Genomic DNA, 18,751 nt, shown 5'->3' with positions numbered 1-18,751 from the left:
TCACTGCTCGCCGTCACACATTGCTGAGGGGAGAAAGACACGAGGCAGGAGCCCGACGAGAGAGGAAGAGGGCGCGCGCAGGGGAAGGACGACATTGCTGTCACTGCCGTAAGAGCCACTGCGAAGAAGAGAAGGAAGGGACGCTGCTTCACGCGTCACCGTCGAGCTTGAAGAGGAGGAGTTGTGTCCCGTGCCACTGCCGTTTAAGGAGCTGTGCCCCGTCGCCATTTTGCCGCTGTTGAGCCGCTCTGCTGCTACTTTGTTATGTTTCTTCTTAGTTGCAGTAAGCTTTTCGTTCCAAAAATTCCTTTTGTCACTGTTCTATTATCTTAGCTGAGGTTTTGGTGGCGTTAATTGCTATAAGATTGAGTTTCAGTTATTATATGTTACGATTAGAGTTGCTATCATTGTTGTGAAAGTGGTTTGGAGCTGTGGTTGTGGCTGACGCCGTTGCGGGCCGAGAGAAAAACGGAGTTTGTCGCGTAGTTAAGTCGCAAAAGAGGTAAAGGCACTTTCCTTAAACTTATTTTTATTCTCAAGAATTGTTATAAATCAATATTAATGCAAATAATATATTTTTGGTGATTATGTGAGTCTTATGGATTGTACTGAGTTGTTTTGGATAAATGATTGATTAATTGATTGATTAAATTGGTTTCTGATTTGTGATATAATGATTATTGAGCATTTGAACGCATATTGATAATTGAGGTTGATTTATTGTGATTTAATGGATTAATGTGAATTACTGGATTGGTTGTTCAAAATTCTGTGTTTTTGTTGATTTCCTTGAGTTGAGTCAGAAATGATGTTGAGAATTGGAGTTGATATGAGATATCAGAATTGGTTTTGAATTTGGAAATAAGTTGAAAAGAGTTTGAGAAATGGTTTGGTTAGGACCCTTGAAAGGTGGCAAAGTCTGTATTTTAGAGGATATGCTGCCAAAATTTTTATAGAACTCTGATACATTGTTTGAAGCGTTATTTAAAAAAAATTTGATCCAAGGATTATATTATTTGGTTTTGATTTATTAAGAAAGGAAATATGATTTGAGTTCGATGTATTCAAAAAAGGAATTTGTTTTTAGTTTGATTCATTTAGAAAATAATTATGTTTTGAGCTCGGTTTCCTATGAAAAGAACTATGTTTTAAGTTTGATTAAAGAATTTTATTTACAGAGGTTTTGTTCAATTTATAGAATTTAAATCCAATTAATGAAGAAAGATGATTTTGGGTCTTTGGAAAATTGTAGAACTTAAGAATGAAGTGAAAGTGTGCCAGACACTATATCCTCAGAACGATATTGTGCCAAGCACTATATCATCAGAACATATGAGGGATGTGGTAGTATCCCACTCACATAACCTTCTCTGCCGCAAGAGTGTGCTAGGTACTATATCCTTAGAATGAGCATGCAAGTGTGCCAAGCACTATATCCTCGGAACGATAGTGTGCCCAGCACTATATCCTCAGAATGATAGTGTGTAGGGCACACTATCCCTGATGTGGCAGAGAGGATACATTCGAATGGATGTGTCAGGTTGGCAAATTATAATTGACAGTGTGATATCACAGCTAGTAGGATAGGTATGCATCATACTGCATTTGTTTGCCATTGTTTGGGTGTACTTAAATGTCTTGGTTTGCCTATGTGAATAATTCTATTTAACTGCTAATTGCTATACTTGATGTAATTGCTCTTGATTGTGTTTAAATTGTATTACTTGTGATTGTGACTGTTGGTTCGGATTATGCTGGTGGAGTGTGATTTGATATTGTGTTGGGCCAGAGGCCATCCTGTGGTTCTATTTGGGTCGAAGGCCATGATTGGATGAATCGGTGGTAGTTTGATGAAATTACTTCTTTGGGGCATGTAGTGAACGGTTACAAGATATTGTGTTTAATTGGAGTTTTTATAAATTCAAATATGAATTCGAACTTTGGGTATGTAATTAACTAATGATTTTTGAAAAGGTTTGGATTTTTGGATTATAATAGTTGGTTTTCAAAAAGATTCATAAAATGAACGATGATCACTACAATCGAAAAAATAGTTTTTTTTTTTAAATATCCTCTTATAACAATTCTTAAAAATTCCTTACTAAGAACCCTTTTGAGGACGATGTTCTCACCCCCTTACAGATTTTTCTTTTTAGAAAATGGACGGAGAAGCTTGTGAACAGATATTTATGTTTTTGATAAGCTCAGCAAACAATAAGCTCAGCAACCAAATCATGAATAGAATAACAATAAGCTCAGCAAGCAAATAATAATTGATCTTGCCTGTGAAATAGATCGGTTTTAACTACCCAGTATCCACCGAGCAATGTACTCGGAGGCTGAACGTCCAACTCTTGAATCCGAGCTTTTCTCCGTGTTGTATGAGTACGAGCAATGAAAAAAGGGGGGAGTGTACCTACAAAGGCACTCCAATGCTTAAGTCAGTATAGTGTTAAGTTCAGAACTTCTTATCAAAGAGATGCTTTACCTTTCTTTTATAGAGAATTCTTCGTCCGTTACATTCTAGGTGATAGATTGTCGGTTTCTGAGATGATTGGCTTTGTAACCAATTTTATTATGCCGTTTGAGACGTCGGTTATGATAAGAGTATTGATGTCACCGAGTTATAGCTCATAAAATCCGAGCAATAACGGAAAATGACGAGTTATGGTGACTGCCAATAACGGTCATGAGGCCGAGTTATAGCTCGTATCAATGATGACCATATCACAGCCCCCAAGCTTAGCCTGAGGAAAGTTTTTTAATGAAGCAGGTTGAGCTTTTGTGATGAGTTATAACTCGGTTAAGTGGATTACTAAGTGAGCCCCCAATTCAACGTACTTCATTAAATGAACTTTGTATTTTGCCACGTGGGAAATCGCGCCCGTTTTTTATTGAGGAGAGAGAATGAGTGGTGGCTTCATTAATGTTTTGATGGTTTCCAATGTGCCTTTCGTCGTTTGATGTGACTGAGGTAGGGGTGATATTTGGAACGTTTTTTGTTTTTGATTAATTACTTCTACTGATTGGAATTTGGGCGTTTTGGTTTTCTGCTTCTGTGTGAAGAATGAGCAAGAGAGGTATGGTTATGTCTGTGTGCTTGTGATTTCTTTCTTCCATCGTCTCTTTGTATTTCTTGGTTGCATGCTTGTTTTACTGTTTTTGATGGGGTTTGAGAAGGAGAAGAAAGTTAAGATAGATTGGTCTTATGACTGGGTTGGGGATGATATGAGGTCTCGGGTGTCGTTGTTCTGTGATGAGGCTGCCGTTAAGGAAGTGGATGTTAGTAAGGTAGTGAGGCAGAATTCTGGAGTTGGAGTTGAGTTACTGCCATGTAGTGTTAATGATAGGGTTTATCACCGGGGTAGAGGTTTTGAGTTTTTCTACATGCACAGCTGCGTTCTTGAAGAGCTGAGAGTTAGGTTACCCTTTACAGATTTCGAATGTCAGGTTTTGAGACAGTTAAACTGTGCTCCGTCATAGCTTCATCCAAATGGGTGGGCGTTCCTTCGTTCTTTTGAAATTCTAATGGAATTTCTAGAGGAGGTGCCGGCTGTTGACCTGTTCTTTTCATTATTTCAAGCCAAGGGGGTGTGGAAAGGTGGTTGGATAAATTTCAATAGCACCCCTGGATTTGGCATTTTCAGGTTGTACAAATCTTCTTTCAAAGATTTTAAAGAGATGTATTTCAAGGTTAGGGGCCTGGAAAAAGATTTTCCTTTTTTCGTAGATGAGAATCTGGCTGAGAAGTTCCCATTGTATTGGTGCTCGGAACCTCAGAATATACTCGGACCTGAAGTTATTTCTCCGAGAAATGTTTGTTTGATTGAGTTTCTTGTTGAAAATATTGGTCGGGGAGACCTGATTTCAATGTATGAGCTTCTGAAGTGGGAAGAGGATAAAGATGCTGTTTTAAAATATTTGGGTGAGTTATAGGGTTGTTGCTAATGTGTTTACTTTTTCTCGTCATATATTTGATGTTATCTGTGTTTTGCAGGTGGTAAATATCCCAGTGTTTCAGCTGCGTCCCTGAAGACACGTTTCAAAAATAAGAATCTGGAGAAGGAGGTTTCATCTTCTAATGCTGAGAAAATTGCTGGGACTGGTGAAGTTACTCAGCCTCGTCAAGGTCGGAGAAAGGTGATTGCGAGAAAGAAGAAGAAGTCTGATCTTGTTGAGTTGTCCGATGATTCCGATGAAAAGGAATTAGGGGTTCCTCTGGAGGAAATACAGGCTTTTATGGGTAATCAAAAAAGGCTTCATGAAATTTTTGAACAAAGTGAGGCATTTTCTGTGTGGGGAAAAGAGTATCCCTATATGGCTGTGGTGGACGAGTATTGTCAATCATCGGCTGATGTTTCTCTTGCAAAGGAGGTTGGGGACATGGCGATTGGGCAGTATATGCAGGTAATGAGCGACCGTGTTCACTTTATTTTTGTTTTTATCTTTGGAAGTCTTACAAACTTCACTTATTGTTTTGTCTAGGTTGTTGGTCTGCGCCTTGCCAGTCTTGGGCGTAGCCAAGAGTTGAAGTATAAGAGAGTGGCTACGGAAAAAGGAGAGGTTTCTGTTTCGAAGGAAGAGTTGGTTAAGAGTAAAAGTGCTGCTGCCGAGCTTCAGGCACGGTTAACTGAGACCGAGAAGTTATTGAAGGAGACGAAAGATAGTTATGCTAAGGATGTGGAGGATTTGAAGAAAAAGAAAAGTGATTTGGCGAGCATACAATCTCGTCTAATTGAGGTGACTGCCCAACTAAAGGAGGTGGAGAAGAAAAAAGTTGATGAAATTCTGGATTCTTTTGTTGAGGGTTTTGAAAGGGCTTTGTTACAGGCGAAGTTTTTGGCATCAGAAGCTGATCTGTCCGGGATGGACCCTGGGAAAGTCGTTCGTGATGGCAAGATGGTTGAAGATGATGGTGACGTTGAAGATCAGGCGGATAATGTGTAGTTTGTTTATTTTGTTGGATATTTTGTTTTATTTTGTAATGGATAGCTATTTGAACTTTGATGTTTGTTTTTTGGATTGTTTTACCGATTTGAATGTGTTTGAATGGTAGTGCTTTCCTTTTAGGAAAAGCTCTTTGTTGATTGATAGGAAATGATTATGAGGATATTTCATTTCTGTTTAAGAAGACTGCCGAGTAGTGGCAGGTTGTGAATTTAGACGAGTATTGTCGTTTTTTGAGCTATATTGATAATGGATAGTGATGAAAAAGATAGATCGCATGATTGAATAGAATGAGATAGATTATAAATTCGTATTTCTTTTGAATACAAATTTGCAGGTAGGCTAGCCTCGTTAAAACCTCTCCAAGCAAAACCCTTTGGGACAAAAACTTGGTAGTAGGAAAAAGAGTACTAGCCTGTCCCTAACTGTTAACTATAGAACTTCTTTAGGGAAGATACATTCCAGGTATTGGGTAGTACTTTACCATCTTTGATTCGAGTTTGTATGCTCCATTGCCGAGTACTTCTGATATTCGGTATGGACTGTCCCAGTTTGCTGCGAGCTTTCCATGTGAGGGTGGTTTCCGAGCAGTTTCCGTTTTACGAAGTACTAAGTCTCCTTTCATAAATGATCTGCTTTTAACTGATTTGTTGTATTGGCGAGCTAATGCTTGCTGTGTTGCGCGTTGCCTTAATGTGGCGATGTCTCTTACTTCTTCGATGATATCGAGCTCGGATCTCCGAGCTTCCTCCTGATTGCCGAGGTAAGTTCTGATGGAGCTCTGGGAGATCTCCAGTGGTATCATTGCTTCAGAGCCGTATACCAGCCAAAATGGTGTTTCTCTTGTTGATGACTGTGGAGTTGTGTTATACCCCCAGAGGACATCGGGTATTAGCTCGGCCCAGAGGCCTTTGGCGTCATCTAGCTTTTTCTTAAGTGCATGTAGGATGACCTTATTTGTCGCCTCAGCTAGTCCATTTGTTTGAGGATGCTCTACTGAAGCGAAATGTTGTCTGATTTTAGGATTCTGCAAAAAAGGATTAAAATTTCTGATCGGCGAACTGGCGGCCATTGTCAGTAATGATATGGTTAGGTATTCCAAAACGACAAATAATGTTTTTCCAAACGAAAAAAATCATTTGTTGGGATGTTATTCTCGCCAGAGGTTGGGCTTCCACCCACTTTGAGAAATAATCGATTCCTACGACGAGGAATTTTACCTGACCCGGTGCCGTCGGAAACGGACCGAGTATGTCTAAACCCCATTGGTTGAAGGGCCAGCTGATATCAGAGTGATGTACCTGCTCGGCCGGAATGTGTATTAGTGGTGCATGTTTTTGGCAGTTGTTACATGTTCGGATCTTTTGTTGGCTATCTTGGTTTAAAGTCGGCCAGAAGAAACCGGCTCGAAGGACCTTCGATGCTAAACTTCGTGCACCTGTGTGTGTTCCGCAGATTCCCTCATGTGCCTCTGCTAGTGCTATGTCTGCTTCGGGCTTGTTGAGACACTTTAGTAATGGGCGAGTGTATCCTCGTCTGTACAATGTTCCGTTGAGTATTGTGAAGGAAGATGCTTGTCTCCGGAATTTTTTGACATTGTCCACCTCTTTTGGTATATTTCCTGTTTGCAAATATTGTATGAAGTTGTTCCTCCAATCTTTTTCCTGTGTAACACTTAGCACATTTGTTAGAGTAACACTTGGAGATGTAAAGGTAAATTGATGCAATGTAGATAACTCGGATTGTGTACTACCCAGCTTAGATAAAATATCAGCCTTATGGTTTTGTTCGCGTGGGATGTGTTGTATTTCAAATTTGGAAAATTTTGAAATTAACTTTTTAACTAAAAGTAGATATTTAGATAGAAGAGAATCATTGACCTGAAAAAGGTCGTTTACCTGTTGTACAATCAATAAAGAGTCACAGTATACCTTTATCGCCGATATTTGGAGATCTAGACAAAGTCGGAGCCCGGCGACTAGTGCTTCATATTCGGATTGATTGTTGCTGGCTTTGAAATCTAGACGTAAAGAATGTTCCAGTATGAAGCCATCTTCGGCCTCCAGGCATATTCCTGCTCCGTAGCCCCCATTATTGGAGGAGCCGTCCACGTACAAAGTCCATTGCTTTGTATGGTCTTCTTCTGAAGGTACTGTAAGTTCGGCAATAAAATCAGCCAAGAATTGGGACTTAATCGGTCCCCTGGGTTCATACCTGATGTCGAATTCAGATAATACGACTGCCCATTTTATTAGTCTTCCTGCAATTTCTAGTTTGTATAACACTTGCCTTAATGGGTGATCTGTTCTGACATGAATGACGTGGCTTTGGAAATAAGGTCGGAGTCGCCGTGCCGAGAATATCAGAGCTAATGTGAGTTTTTCTATCCTCGGATAATTGAGCTTGGCATGCTGGAGTGTTTTACTCACAAAATATATTGGATGCTGAATTTTGTCTCTCTCTGTGACAAGAACCGAGCTTATTGCCCAATCAAAAACTGATAAGTATAGAAATAAATCTTCCCCTTATAGGGGCTTTTGCAGAATCGGCGGTTGTGAGAGAGTTGTTTTTAATTTTGAAAAAGCTCTCTCACAATCGTTGTTCCAATGAAATTTGTTTTTCTTTTTTATTGTTTGGAAAAAGGGGATTGATGTTGAAGCTAGGCAGGGAACAAATCTGGAGAGCGCTGCAAGTCTTCCTGTGAGGCGCTGAACTTCTTTGACTGTTCTTGGGCTGGCCATGTCCGGAACTGCTCGGCATTTGTCTGGATTTGCCTCTATTCCCCTGCGTGTTAGTAGAAAACCTAAAAACTTACCCCCTTGAATGGCGAATGCACACTTCTCGGGATTGAGGCACATGTTGTAGTGGCGAATTTGGCCGAATATTTCTGTAAGGTCGTTGACGTGACTATTTCCGATTTGTGTTTTGGTGACCATATCATCGACATAGACTTCAATGTTTCTGCCGATCTATTTGGCGAAGACCTTGTCCATAAGACGTTGGTAAGTTGCACCTGCGTTCTTTAATCCAAATGGCATAACTTTATAACAATAGTTACCGAAATCAGTAATGAATGCCGTTTTATTTTGATCAGAGGGGTGCATGAGGATTTGGTTATACCCTGAGTATGCGTCCATAAAACTTAAAGTAGCATAACCTGACGCGTTATCTACTAAAGAGTCTATGGATGGTAAAGGGTAAGAATCCTTAGGGCATGCTTTATTTAAGTCAGTGAAGTCGACGCACATGCGCCACTTACCGTTTTATTTTCTTACCATTACCAAGTTGGCTAACCAGGTAGTAAATCTGATTTCTTTGATAAATTCTGCGTTGATGAGCTTTTAGGTTTCCTCTAGTGAGGCTCTTCTTTTTTCCTCGCCGAGTTTCCTTTTCTTCTGCTGTACTGGTCAGACTGCCGAGTTTATTGCTAGCTTATGACTGATGATTTGTGGGTCAATGCCGGGCATGTCTGAAGGTGTCCATGCAAAAAGGTCGGATTGATTTTGCAAAAAGGTCCTGATGGCCTGTAATTCTGATGCGTTGATTGAGGTACCTACATAAGTAAATTTGTTAGAGTCATTATTAAAATATATTTTTTGTAGATCGTCGGAAGGTTTTGGGCGCTCGAGAAAATCGGCTCTTGGGTCAAGGTCGGCAAGTGGGTGGCCGTTTTGTTTGAGGTCGACATTGTTGACTTGTTGCTTTGGACGATTTTGAAATTTCATGCTGATGTTGTAACATTGCCGTGCTTCCTTATGATCTCCGTGGATTGTTACGACTTTATCGTTCTGCAGGAGAAACTTAACACACAGATGAACTGTGGAAACAATTGCGCCAAACTTGTTCAAAAAAGGTCGGCCGAGGATAAGGTTATAAGGACTGAAGCAATCAACTACTAAATATTGAATATCATTAGTTTTTGAAAGAGGGTGCTCACCCAGTGTGGTTTGTAACCACACTGAACCGATTATTGGAACCCGTTCTCCTGAGAATCCGACCAAGTCTCCTCCTGTTGACTGTAGTATGTTGTTGCTGAGCTTCATTTTTTGAAATGTGGAATAGAACAGAACGTCGGCACTGCTCCCGGGGTCCAAGAGTACTTTCCTTACCAATAAATCCCCTAGTTGAAGAGTAATTACCACAGGGTCGTCTAGATTTTGTATGTTGGAGTTGAAGTCGGCGTATGTGAAGGTAACTTCTGGTTGTTGACAAGTCATTTCAGCATCTTGTTGTGGTCCGTGTACCGAGCATATTGCTCGGAACGTCCTTTTCCTTGCCGAATTCGTGGATCCGCCACTAGCGTATCCTCCTGAAATGCAATTTATTATACCTCGGGGCCTTTCGTAGTGGCTTGAAGGTCCCTTATCTTTTCCTCGGTTTGGTTGTTCGGGGGAATCGTTTGTTGTGGAAGGGGGCACGCTTTTGGATGTGACCCCCAATGTATTTGTTGAGGTGTCCCTGCCTTGCCAATCGTTCTAAAAGGTCCTTGGCGACTACACAATCATCAGTGTTGTGGCCGTGCTTCTGATGGAAAGCGCAGTACTTGGATTTGTCTATATTCTTTGCATCTTGATAGGTGCCAGCTTTCCTTGGTGGTTTGATCAGCTTTGAGTTCAAGATCTCTTTGATTATGTCTTCTCTCTTGGTTTTGAACTGCGTATAAGAATCAAATCGAGGCGTTAGTTTAAGATTTTTCTTACTACCCGAGCTCTTTTTGTCTTCTCGGAAGTGTGACTTGTCAGTTCTCCGAGCTTGTCTGAGCTCTTCAATATCAATTTGTCCTTTTGCTTTCTCGTGAAATTCTGCAAGAGTCTTTGGCTTGGCTACTGCGATTGTTTCCTGGAACTTTCCAGGTCGAAGTCTGCTTTTGATTGCGTGTAGGTGGACCTCGGGGTGGAGGTCAGGTATACTGATCACGACCTTGGTGAAGCGGGTCATGTAGTCCTTCAAGCTTTCATTCGGTCCTTGCTTGATAGTATTCAAGTAATCGGAGTCGTGCAAATAAATTGCGGACCCGGCAAAATGTTCTTTGAATAACTTCGCCAGCTGTTGAAAATGAGAAATGGAACCTGCAGGCAAAGCACACAACCAATCAAGTGCAGGGCCGTCTAAATAATTCGGAAAACAACGACATAAAACTGTATCTGATGCACCATTGACGATCATTATTGATCGGAACTTCTTAAGAAACTTCCTTGGGTCTCCGAGTCCATCATAAGGTGTGAGGGTCAGCGGCAAAGTGAACCTCTTTGGTAATTCAAAGTTCATTACTTCCTCTGTGAAAGGTCCTACAAGGTCGTCGACCTCTTCCTTTCCATCTTCAAGTTGAGGTTCTTCGGCTCGGACAGTCTCCGACACATGAGAGGGTTGGGATTGATGTTCCTCATATTCTGGTTGCTGGCGGCGAGTATCGTTGTGCTCAATCTGAGCGTGATTTATTTCAGCGATTTGGGCAGACATTATTTGATTCTCGTTGGCCATTCGTTGATTGGCTTGTTGTAGATCAGCCACCATTCGCATGAGTTCGGACAGTGAAGGAGGTGGTGCGTCAGCCATGGGTGTGAATGGAGGTAATGAGACCAAAAGAAAAAGTATGATTTTCTCGGCCCCACGGTGGGCGCCAATTGATCTTGCCTGTGAAATAGATCAGTTTTAACTACCCAGTATCCACCGAGCAAAGTACTCGGAGGCTGAACGTCCAACTCTTGAATCCGAGCTTTTCTCCGTGTTGTATGAGAGTACGAGTAATGAAAAAATGGGGGAGTGTACCTGCAAAGGCACTCCAATGCTTAAGTTAGTATAGTGTTAAGTTCAGAACTTCTTATCAAAGAGATGCTTTACCTTTCTTTTATAGAGAATTCTTCGTCCGTTACATTCTAGGTGATAGATTGTCGGTTTCTGAGATGATTGGCTTTGTAACCGATTTTATTATGCCGTTTGAGACGTCGGTTATGATAAGAGTATTGATGTCACCGAGTTATAGCTCATAAAATCCGAGCAATAACAGAAAATGACGAGTTATGGTGACTGCCAATAACGGTCATGAGGCCGAGTTATAGCTCGTATCAATGACGACCATATCATATATATATATAGATTGTGATTGATTTTAGTTACATATGCATGTTTACTTGAAATAAAAAGTAGTTTTGGTTTTTAAAAGAAAACAGCGATACGGTTTCGAGTTAAAGACTCATATTTTATTATTAAATATATATGAAAGTCGTCGTAATACTTCTCGCTATCAGAGTGGCATAGTCGGAAGCGTGACATTCTGGTAGTAAGAGTGTTATATTATGGTATCAGAGCAGTTCGTTTCTGTTAGAGCCTTGGGAATGCAATGACTATGATTCACTGCATATTCTGAGTATCTGTCTTGTTGTAAGTCTTGTCCCGATGACAAGAGTTAGAGCTTTATGTACATGACAATCTACTAATTAATTCCGTTTGGTTATCATTACATACTTGATGTTATTAAGTTTGGCCAGCTTGATACTGATGGTTTATGAACATGAGAGCATTAACGGGTTATCATAGATGAGATAGAAATCATAGATAATGCATATCGCAGGGTTTGGAAAAATGTTAGGAGTTGAAGGTTGGGAAGTTGAAGCTCTGGAGTTGGTACGAATTCGGTGTGCAGATGATATACCCGTCGTTCTAATACCAGTCTGCCTTGTAACCTTTTTGCATCGAGCCTACCTTGTATCTTCTGCTTCGTACCACAATTTTTCTCCATACATGTTTTATGCTATATGAACATCTTGGTATTTGAAACTGTATATATATATCTATATGCTGAGACTTTTTGCTTTTCTATAAGATGTTTTAAAGTAAAGTATTGAGACTTTATAATGTTTTGTGTATTATGTTAATTTTCAAATTTGATTATCTCTAATTCTTGGATTAGAGTATTTATTAGAAAATAATTTGTAAATTGATGAACAAATAGTTTCTATACATAAATATTATTAGATTAAAATTGGTTTCCAATTACTATGTTATCCCTATTTTTATTTGAAATTACCAAAAATTATCCTTGCCCTTTTTAACTCACCAACCCTAATTTTAACATAACAAAACCCTAACCCAAACCCTTTAGCCGCCACCCCAACCCTCCTTTCCTCACTCTCTCAACGGAAACACAACCCAACCCATACACATACTGTGAATCAGATAAGAGAGGGAGTTGCCCTGCAAGGGAGAAGAAGGGAGAAGGAAGGAGGGAGCCGCGCCACCACCGCGCAATCGTCGCACCTAGCTAGCCACTAGTCGGCGCTGATGTTATCGAAAGGTGGAGCGCGACCATGACGAGGAATCGTCGCCGTCGTTGCCGAGCTGGGAGAGAGGAAGCGTCGCTGCTCGCCGTTGCACATTGCTAAGGGGAGAGAGACGCGAGGCAGGAGCCCAACAAGAGAGGAAGAGGGCGCGCACGGGGGAAGGACGGCGTTGTTGTCACAGCCATCAGAGCCGCCGAGAAGAATAGAAGGAAGGGGCACTTCTTCACACGTCATTGTCGAGCTTGAAGAGGAGGAGTTGTGTCCCACGCCACTGCCGTTCAAGGAGCTATGCTCCGTCGCTATTTTGACGCTGTTGAGCCGCTCTGCAGCTACTTGGTTCAGTTTCTTCTTAGTTGCGGTAAGCTTTTCGTTCCTAAAGTCCTTTTGTCACTATTCTATTATCTTAGCTGAGGTTTTGGCGGCGTTATTTTCTATAAGATTGATTTTTGGTTATTATATGTTGTGATTGGAGTTGCTGTGGTTGTTGCAAAAGTGGTTTGGAGCTGACGTTGTGGCTGCCACCGTTGCGGGCTGATGAGCGGATAATTTATATGCTTTTTAGCATTGTTTTTACATAGTTTTCAGTATGATTTGATTAGTTTTTAGTATATTTTTATTAGTTTTTAAATAAAATTACATTTCTGGACTTTACTATGAGTTTGTGTGTTTTTTCTGTGATTTCAGGTAATTTCTGGCTGAAATTGAGGAACTTGAGCAAAAATCAGATTCAGAGGTTGAAGAAGGACTGCAGATGCTGTTGGATTCTGACATCCCTACACTCAAAGTAGATTTTCTAGAGCTACAGAAGTCCAAACGGCGCGCTCTCAATTGCGTTGGAAAGTAGACATCCAGGGCGTTCCAGAAATATATAATAGTCCATACTTTGCCCGAGTTTAGACGATGCAAACTGGCGTTCAACGCCAGCTTTCTGCCCTATTCTGACGTTAAATGCCAGAAACAAGTTACAAACTGGCGTTCAACTCCAAGGAAGACCTCTACATGTGAAAGCTTCAATGCTCAGCCCAAGTACACACCAAGTGGGCCCAGAAGTGGATTTCTGCATCATTTACTCATTTCTGTAAATCCTAGTAACTAGTTTAGTATAAATAGGACTTTTTACTATTGTATATGGATCTTTGGATCAGATCTTTGATTAGTTTTATGCTATCTTAGACCTCCATGGAAGGCTGGCCACTCGGCCATGGCTACCCTATTTTCACTTATGTATTTTCAACGGTAGAGTTTCTACACACCATAGATTAAGGTGTGGAGCTCTGCTGTTCCTCATGAATTAATGCAAAGTACTATTGTTTTTCTATTCAATTCAAGCCTATTTCTTCTCTAAGATATTCATTCTCACACAAGAACATGATGAATGTGATGATTATGTGACGCTCATCATCATTCTCACTTATGAACGTGTGCCTGACAAACACTTCCGTTCTACATGCAAACAAGCTTGAATGTGTATCTCTTAGCCTTCTGATCGTGAGATCAGAGTCTTTGTAGTATAGGATAGAACTATTGGCAGCCATTCTTGAGGTCCGAAAATTCTAAACATTGTCTGTGGTATTCCGAGTAGGATCCGGGAAGGGATGGCTGTGACGAGCTTCAAACTCGCGAGTGCTGGGCGTAGTGACAGACGCAAAAGGATTACTGAATCCTATTCCAGTATGATCGAGAACCGACAGATGAATAGCCGTGCGGTGACAGCGCATCTTGGACCATTTTCACTGAGAGGATGGGAAGTAGCCATTGACAACGGTGATGCCCTACACAAAGCTTGCCATAGAAAGGAGTGGGAATGATTGGATGAAGACAGCAGGAAAGCAGAGGTTCAGGAGGAACGAAAGCATCTCTATACGCTTATATAAAATTCTCACCAATGACTTACATAAGTATCTCTATCACATTTTACGTTTTATTTATCTTTTAATTATTAAAACTCTATAACCATCTGAATCCGTCTGACTGAGATTTACAAGGTGACCATAGCTTGCTTCAAGCCGACAATCTCCGTGGGATCGACCCTTACTCACGTAAGGTTTATTACTTGGACGACCCAGTGCACTTGCTGGTTAGTTGTGCAAAGTTGTGACAAAGTGTGTGAATTACGTTCCGAGCACCAAGTTTCTGGCGCCGTTGTTAAGGATCACAATTTCGTGCACCACGGGCCGAGAGAAAAACTGAGTTTGTCACGTAGTTAAGTTGCGAACGAGGTAGAGTCGCTTTCCTTAAACTTGTTTTTATTTTCAAGAATTGTTATAAATCGATATTAATCCAAATAATATATTTTTGGTGATTATGTGAGTCTTATGGATTGAACTGTGTTGTTTTGGATAAATGATTGATTTATTGATTGATTAAATTGGTTTCTGATTTGTGATATAATGATTATTGAGTGTTTGAACGTGTATTGATAATTGAAGTTGATTTATTGTGATTTATTGGATTATTGTGAATTACTGGATTGGTTGTTCAAAATTTTGCGTTTTTATTGATTTCCTTGAGTTGAGTCGGAGTTGTTGAAATAATGATTTATATGAAATGATGTTGAGAATTGGAATTGATTTGAGATATCGGAAGTGGTTTTGAATTTGGAAATGAGTTAGAAAGAGTTTGAGAAATGTTTTGGTTGGAACCTTTGAAGGGTGGCAAAGTCCATATTTAGAGGAGATGTTGTCGAAATTTTTATAGAACTCTGATACTTTGTTTGAAGCATTATTTAAAAGGAAATTTGATCCAAGGATTTTATTATTTGGTTTTGATTTATTAAGAAAGGAATTATGATTTGAGGTTGATTTATTCAAAAAAGGAATTTGTTTTTAGTTTGATTCATCTAGAAAATGATTATATTTTGAGCTCGGATTCCTATGAAAGGAACTATGTTTTAAGTTTGATTAAAGAATTTCATTTTTAGTGATTTTGGTAAATTTAAAGAATTTGAATCCGATTGGTGAAGAAAGATGATATTGGGTCTTTGGAAAATTGTGGAACTCGAGAATGAAGTGAAAGTGTGCCAAACACTATATTCTCGAAACGATAGTGTGCTAGACACTATATCCTCAAAACATGTGAGGATTGGGTAGTACCCCGCTCACATAACCTTCTCTGCCACAAGAGTGTGCCAGGCACTATATCCTTGGAATGAGCATGCAAGTGTGCCACACACTATATACTCAGAACGATAGTGTGCCGAGAACTATATCCCTAATGTGGCAGAAAGGCTACATTCGAAAGGATGTGTCAGGTGTAAACCCCGGTTAAATTAGTAGATAATTAGTTAATAAATTATTTTTTAATAAGGAGGATTAGAAATGCGAATATTATATCAAAATAGGGTAGAGCTCATCGAAACGAGAATTTTGACACTAATTTCGAAGAAATCGGTCCAAGATTGGACCAAATAGGCCGAACCGGCTGAACCGGATCCAAACCGGGCCGTCGGTCCAACCGGACCAACACTTTAAATGAGCTGAAAGCCCTTTCATGTACTTGCCATGCTAAATGTGTATTTGTTACCTGCAGTAGTTGTAACTTTCTTGTGTTTGCCTTTATCTGTTTATTTGTCTGTGAAAATACATGATGGAATTGGAGGTATGGAGGAATGGCAGTATAGGACTTAGATTTAAGGTTAAGTTAAGTTAGGATTAAATATTTCTAGGAAACCACCTTTTATGACTTCTGTTTAATACTTTAAGCTCTACAATCTGAGTGTCGGCGTTCTAGGATTGCCTCTGGCATTCCTAGGACCTTATATATTATGTGTGTGGCACCTTTACCATACTGAGAACCTCCGGTTCTCATTCCATACTATGTTGTTATTTTTCAGATGCAGGTCGAGAGGCATCTCGTTAGGCGTCTGGACTCTTGAAGCGGAGTGGTTACTGGGATATTTTGTTATGCTATGATGTATATATATGTACTTAGTTTTCTCTCCGCATGACTTATTCTTTTTGATCCTCTTAGAGGTTTATGGAGAGGCAGGATTGTGTATATGTACTTTTGGGTTTTGGATATGTATGTATATATATGTGTAAATATTCTCCGGCCAGTCTTGACTTCGCAGGCTGAGTTAGGAGCTTGATATTTTGTATCTTTGGCACTCTGTTCCCACTTCTGTTAGCTTATGTTTGATAGTTATGGTTTTCTTAGCACGTAAGTTAACTCGTTCCTTGAGCGTTGCGCCTTTATTGTGCGATTTTTATTTTCCCCTTTTCTTCAAGGCTCCTAGCATATTATAACTCTTCTGCTATTATATGTACTTATTTTATTTTAGAGGTCGTAATACCACATCACCTCTGTTTTACGACTTAAGCGTAAAGCTTTGTGTGGTAGGGTGTTACATCAGGTTGGCAAATTATAACCGATAATGTGATATCACAGCCAGTAGGATAGACATGCATCATACTGCATTTGTTTTCCATTGTTTGGGTGTGCTTAAGTATCTTGGTTTGCCTATGTAAATAATTCTATTGTTAATTACTATACTTGATGTAATGGCTCTTGATTGTGTTTGAACTACATTACTTGTGATTGTGACTGTCAGTTCGGGTTATGATGGTAGGAGTGTGATTTGATATTGTGTTAGGTCAGAGGCCATCATGTGATTCTGTTTGGGCTGGAGGCCATGATAGGATGAATCGGTGGCAGTTTGATGAAATTATTTCTTTGGTGCATGTAGTGAAAGGTTACGAGATATTGTGTTTAATTGGAGTTTTTATAAATTCAAATATGAATTCGAATTTTGGGTAATTAACTAATGATTTTTGAACAGGTTTGGATTTTTGGATGATAACTATTAGTTTTCAAAAAGATTCATAAGACGAACAACGATCACTGCAATTGAAAAATAATTTTTTTTTAAATATCCTCTTATGACAATTCTTAAAAACCCCTTACTGAAAACCCTTTTAAGGACGATATTCTCAACCCCTAGAGATTTTCCTTTTTAGGAAATAGATGGAGAAGCTTGTGAAGAGATCTTTACGTTTTCGCTTATACAATATTGTTGTACGAGCTTAGTTATTACTTTTCCCTCGCCCTTGTTATTATTGTATTTTGTAAGAGGGAAATGGGTTTTAATGATATGTATGTATGTATGTATGTATGTATGTATGTATATATGTATGTATGTATGTATGTATATTTGCAAGCTATTTGTATAAGGAGTTTTGTATATATATGAGGATTGTGATTGATTTTAGTTACATATGCATATTTGATTGAAATAAAAAGTAATTTCGGTTTTCAAAAGAAAATAGCGATATGGTTTCGAATTAAAGCTCATATTTTATTATTAAATACATACGAAAGTCATCGTAATACTTCTTGCTATCAGAGTGGCGCAGCCAGAAGTGTGACATTATTCTGATAGTAAAGGTGTTACAAGTTACGCCTTAAAGTTTCAAAATCAAAATTCGGTGAATTAGAAATTGAGGGGCCAAATTGAGTTGGGGGTCAAATTTCAGAGGCCATTTTGAGTATTAACTCCAAACATATGCATACACTCTCAAAAAAGACACCATTTGATATTTTGTTAACAACTAACATTTTTTTATCGAACAGATAACTTTCTTTTTATAGAAATTGCTAAATGGTACTTGCAGATATCTGCAAAAGTATTAGTTTTGTAACTAAAAAAATAAATAAATATTTCCTATTTTGAACATAAACTGAGAGAAAGTGCAACATTTGATTATAAAAAATCTTAACAAGCAGAAATAGAGACATAATTTAGTCTCTTTTGTTTCAAAAACTACATAAATTTGCAGCAACACAATGAGATACTTTTTCTTCTGAGCTCCTCTGAGAAGTAGATATATATGAACACTTTCTTGGTCTGTAAAAACCTCTATAAAAAAGAAATATTCCTTTTGGCATCTTTCTTCTAAATTTGGAGAACTTATATAACCAAATCTAAAACACATATATAAGAGAATCATCACACGAAAATCTAGATCTCCAAATAGAGACTGAACACAAAAATTAAAATTAAGGAGATGAGAAGAAGGAGTAGGTGAGGAATAGAAGGAAAGAAGGGAAGGAAAAGGAACAGAGCAAAGGAAGAGGAGAGACAGGGTAAAAATCAAACCATGCAAGAAGAGGAAATAGGAAAGAAAGAGGAAGAGAAAAGGAGAAGAGAGAAGAGAGAAGCCAGAAGAGGAGGGCTACCTCTGCCAAAGGTTGGCATGGTGGCAACAACCCTCCACCACACTACTAGACTAGTCGTGATTACGAATGGAGCCTTTGACGGTCATTTTGGTGGCAAAGATTACCATTGGTAAACCTTGATGGAATCAGTAATTTATTTCGGTTGCAGTTGATAAGTTTTGGTGCGAGCTTGCCGCCATTGGGTGGAAAAAATCTTACTGACGAATTAATCATTAATAAATATACATCTTGATCATTTGTAATTTGAATAAAATAAATGAATTAATTATCAATGTAGTTTCATTTACATAATTTAACTGATGGTCTAGCTAGCAGTAAAATTAATTATTGCCGATTTTGCTGTCGATAAT

At 39.2% G+C, this 18,751-nt stretch overlaps 1 protein-coding gene across 1 annotated transcript; it reads right to left on the bottom strand.

Moving 5' to 3' along the window:
• LOC107627399 lies at window positions 9,310-10,503 on the bottom strand. Its single transcript, XM_016330234.1, has one exon. It carries the CDS (start codon window positions 10,501-10,503, stop codon window positions 9,310-9,312), a length of 1,194 nt encoding a protein of 397 aa, XP_016185720.1.

Source organism: Arachis ipaensis, chromosome B02 (genome assembly GCF_000816755.2).
Source record: "Arachis ipaensis cultivar K30076 chromosome B02, Araip1.1, whole genome shotgun sequence".
Classification (NCBI taxonomy): domain Eukaryota; kingdom Viridiplantae; phylum Streptophyta; class Magnoliopsida; order Fabales; family Fabaceae; genus Arachis; species Arachis ipaensis.
Note: the sequence above shows the minus strand (reverse complement) of the source record. Positions and strands in the feature narration are given on the sequence as shown.

What these genes read in the sequence shown, in the direction of transcription:
- LOC107627399 (XM_016330234.1), bottom strand. Translation starts at nt 10,503, where the DNA reads ATGGCTGACGCACCACCTCCTTCACTGTCCGAACTCATGCGAATGGTG.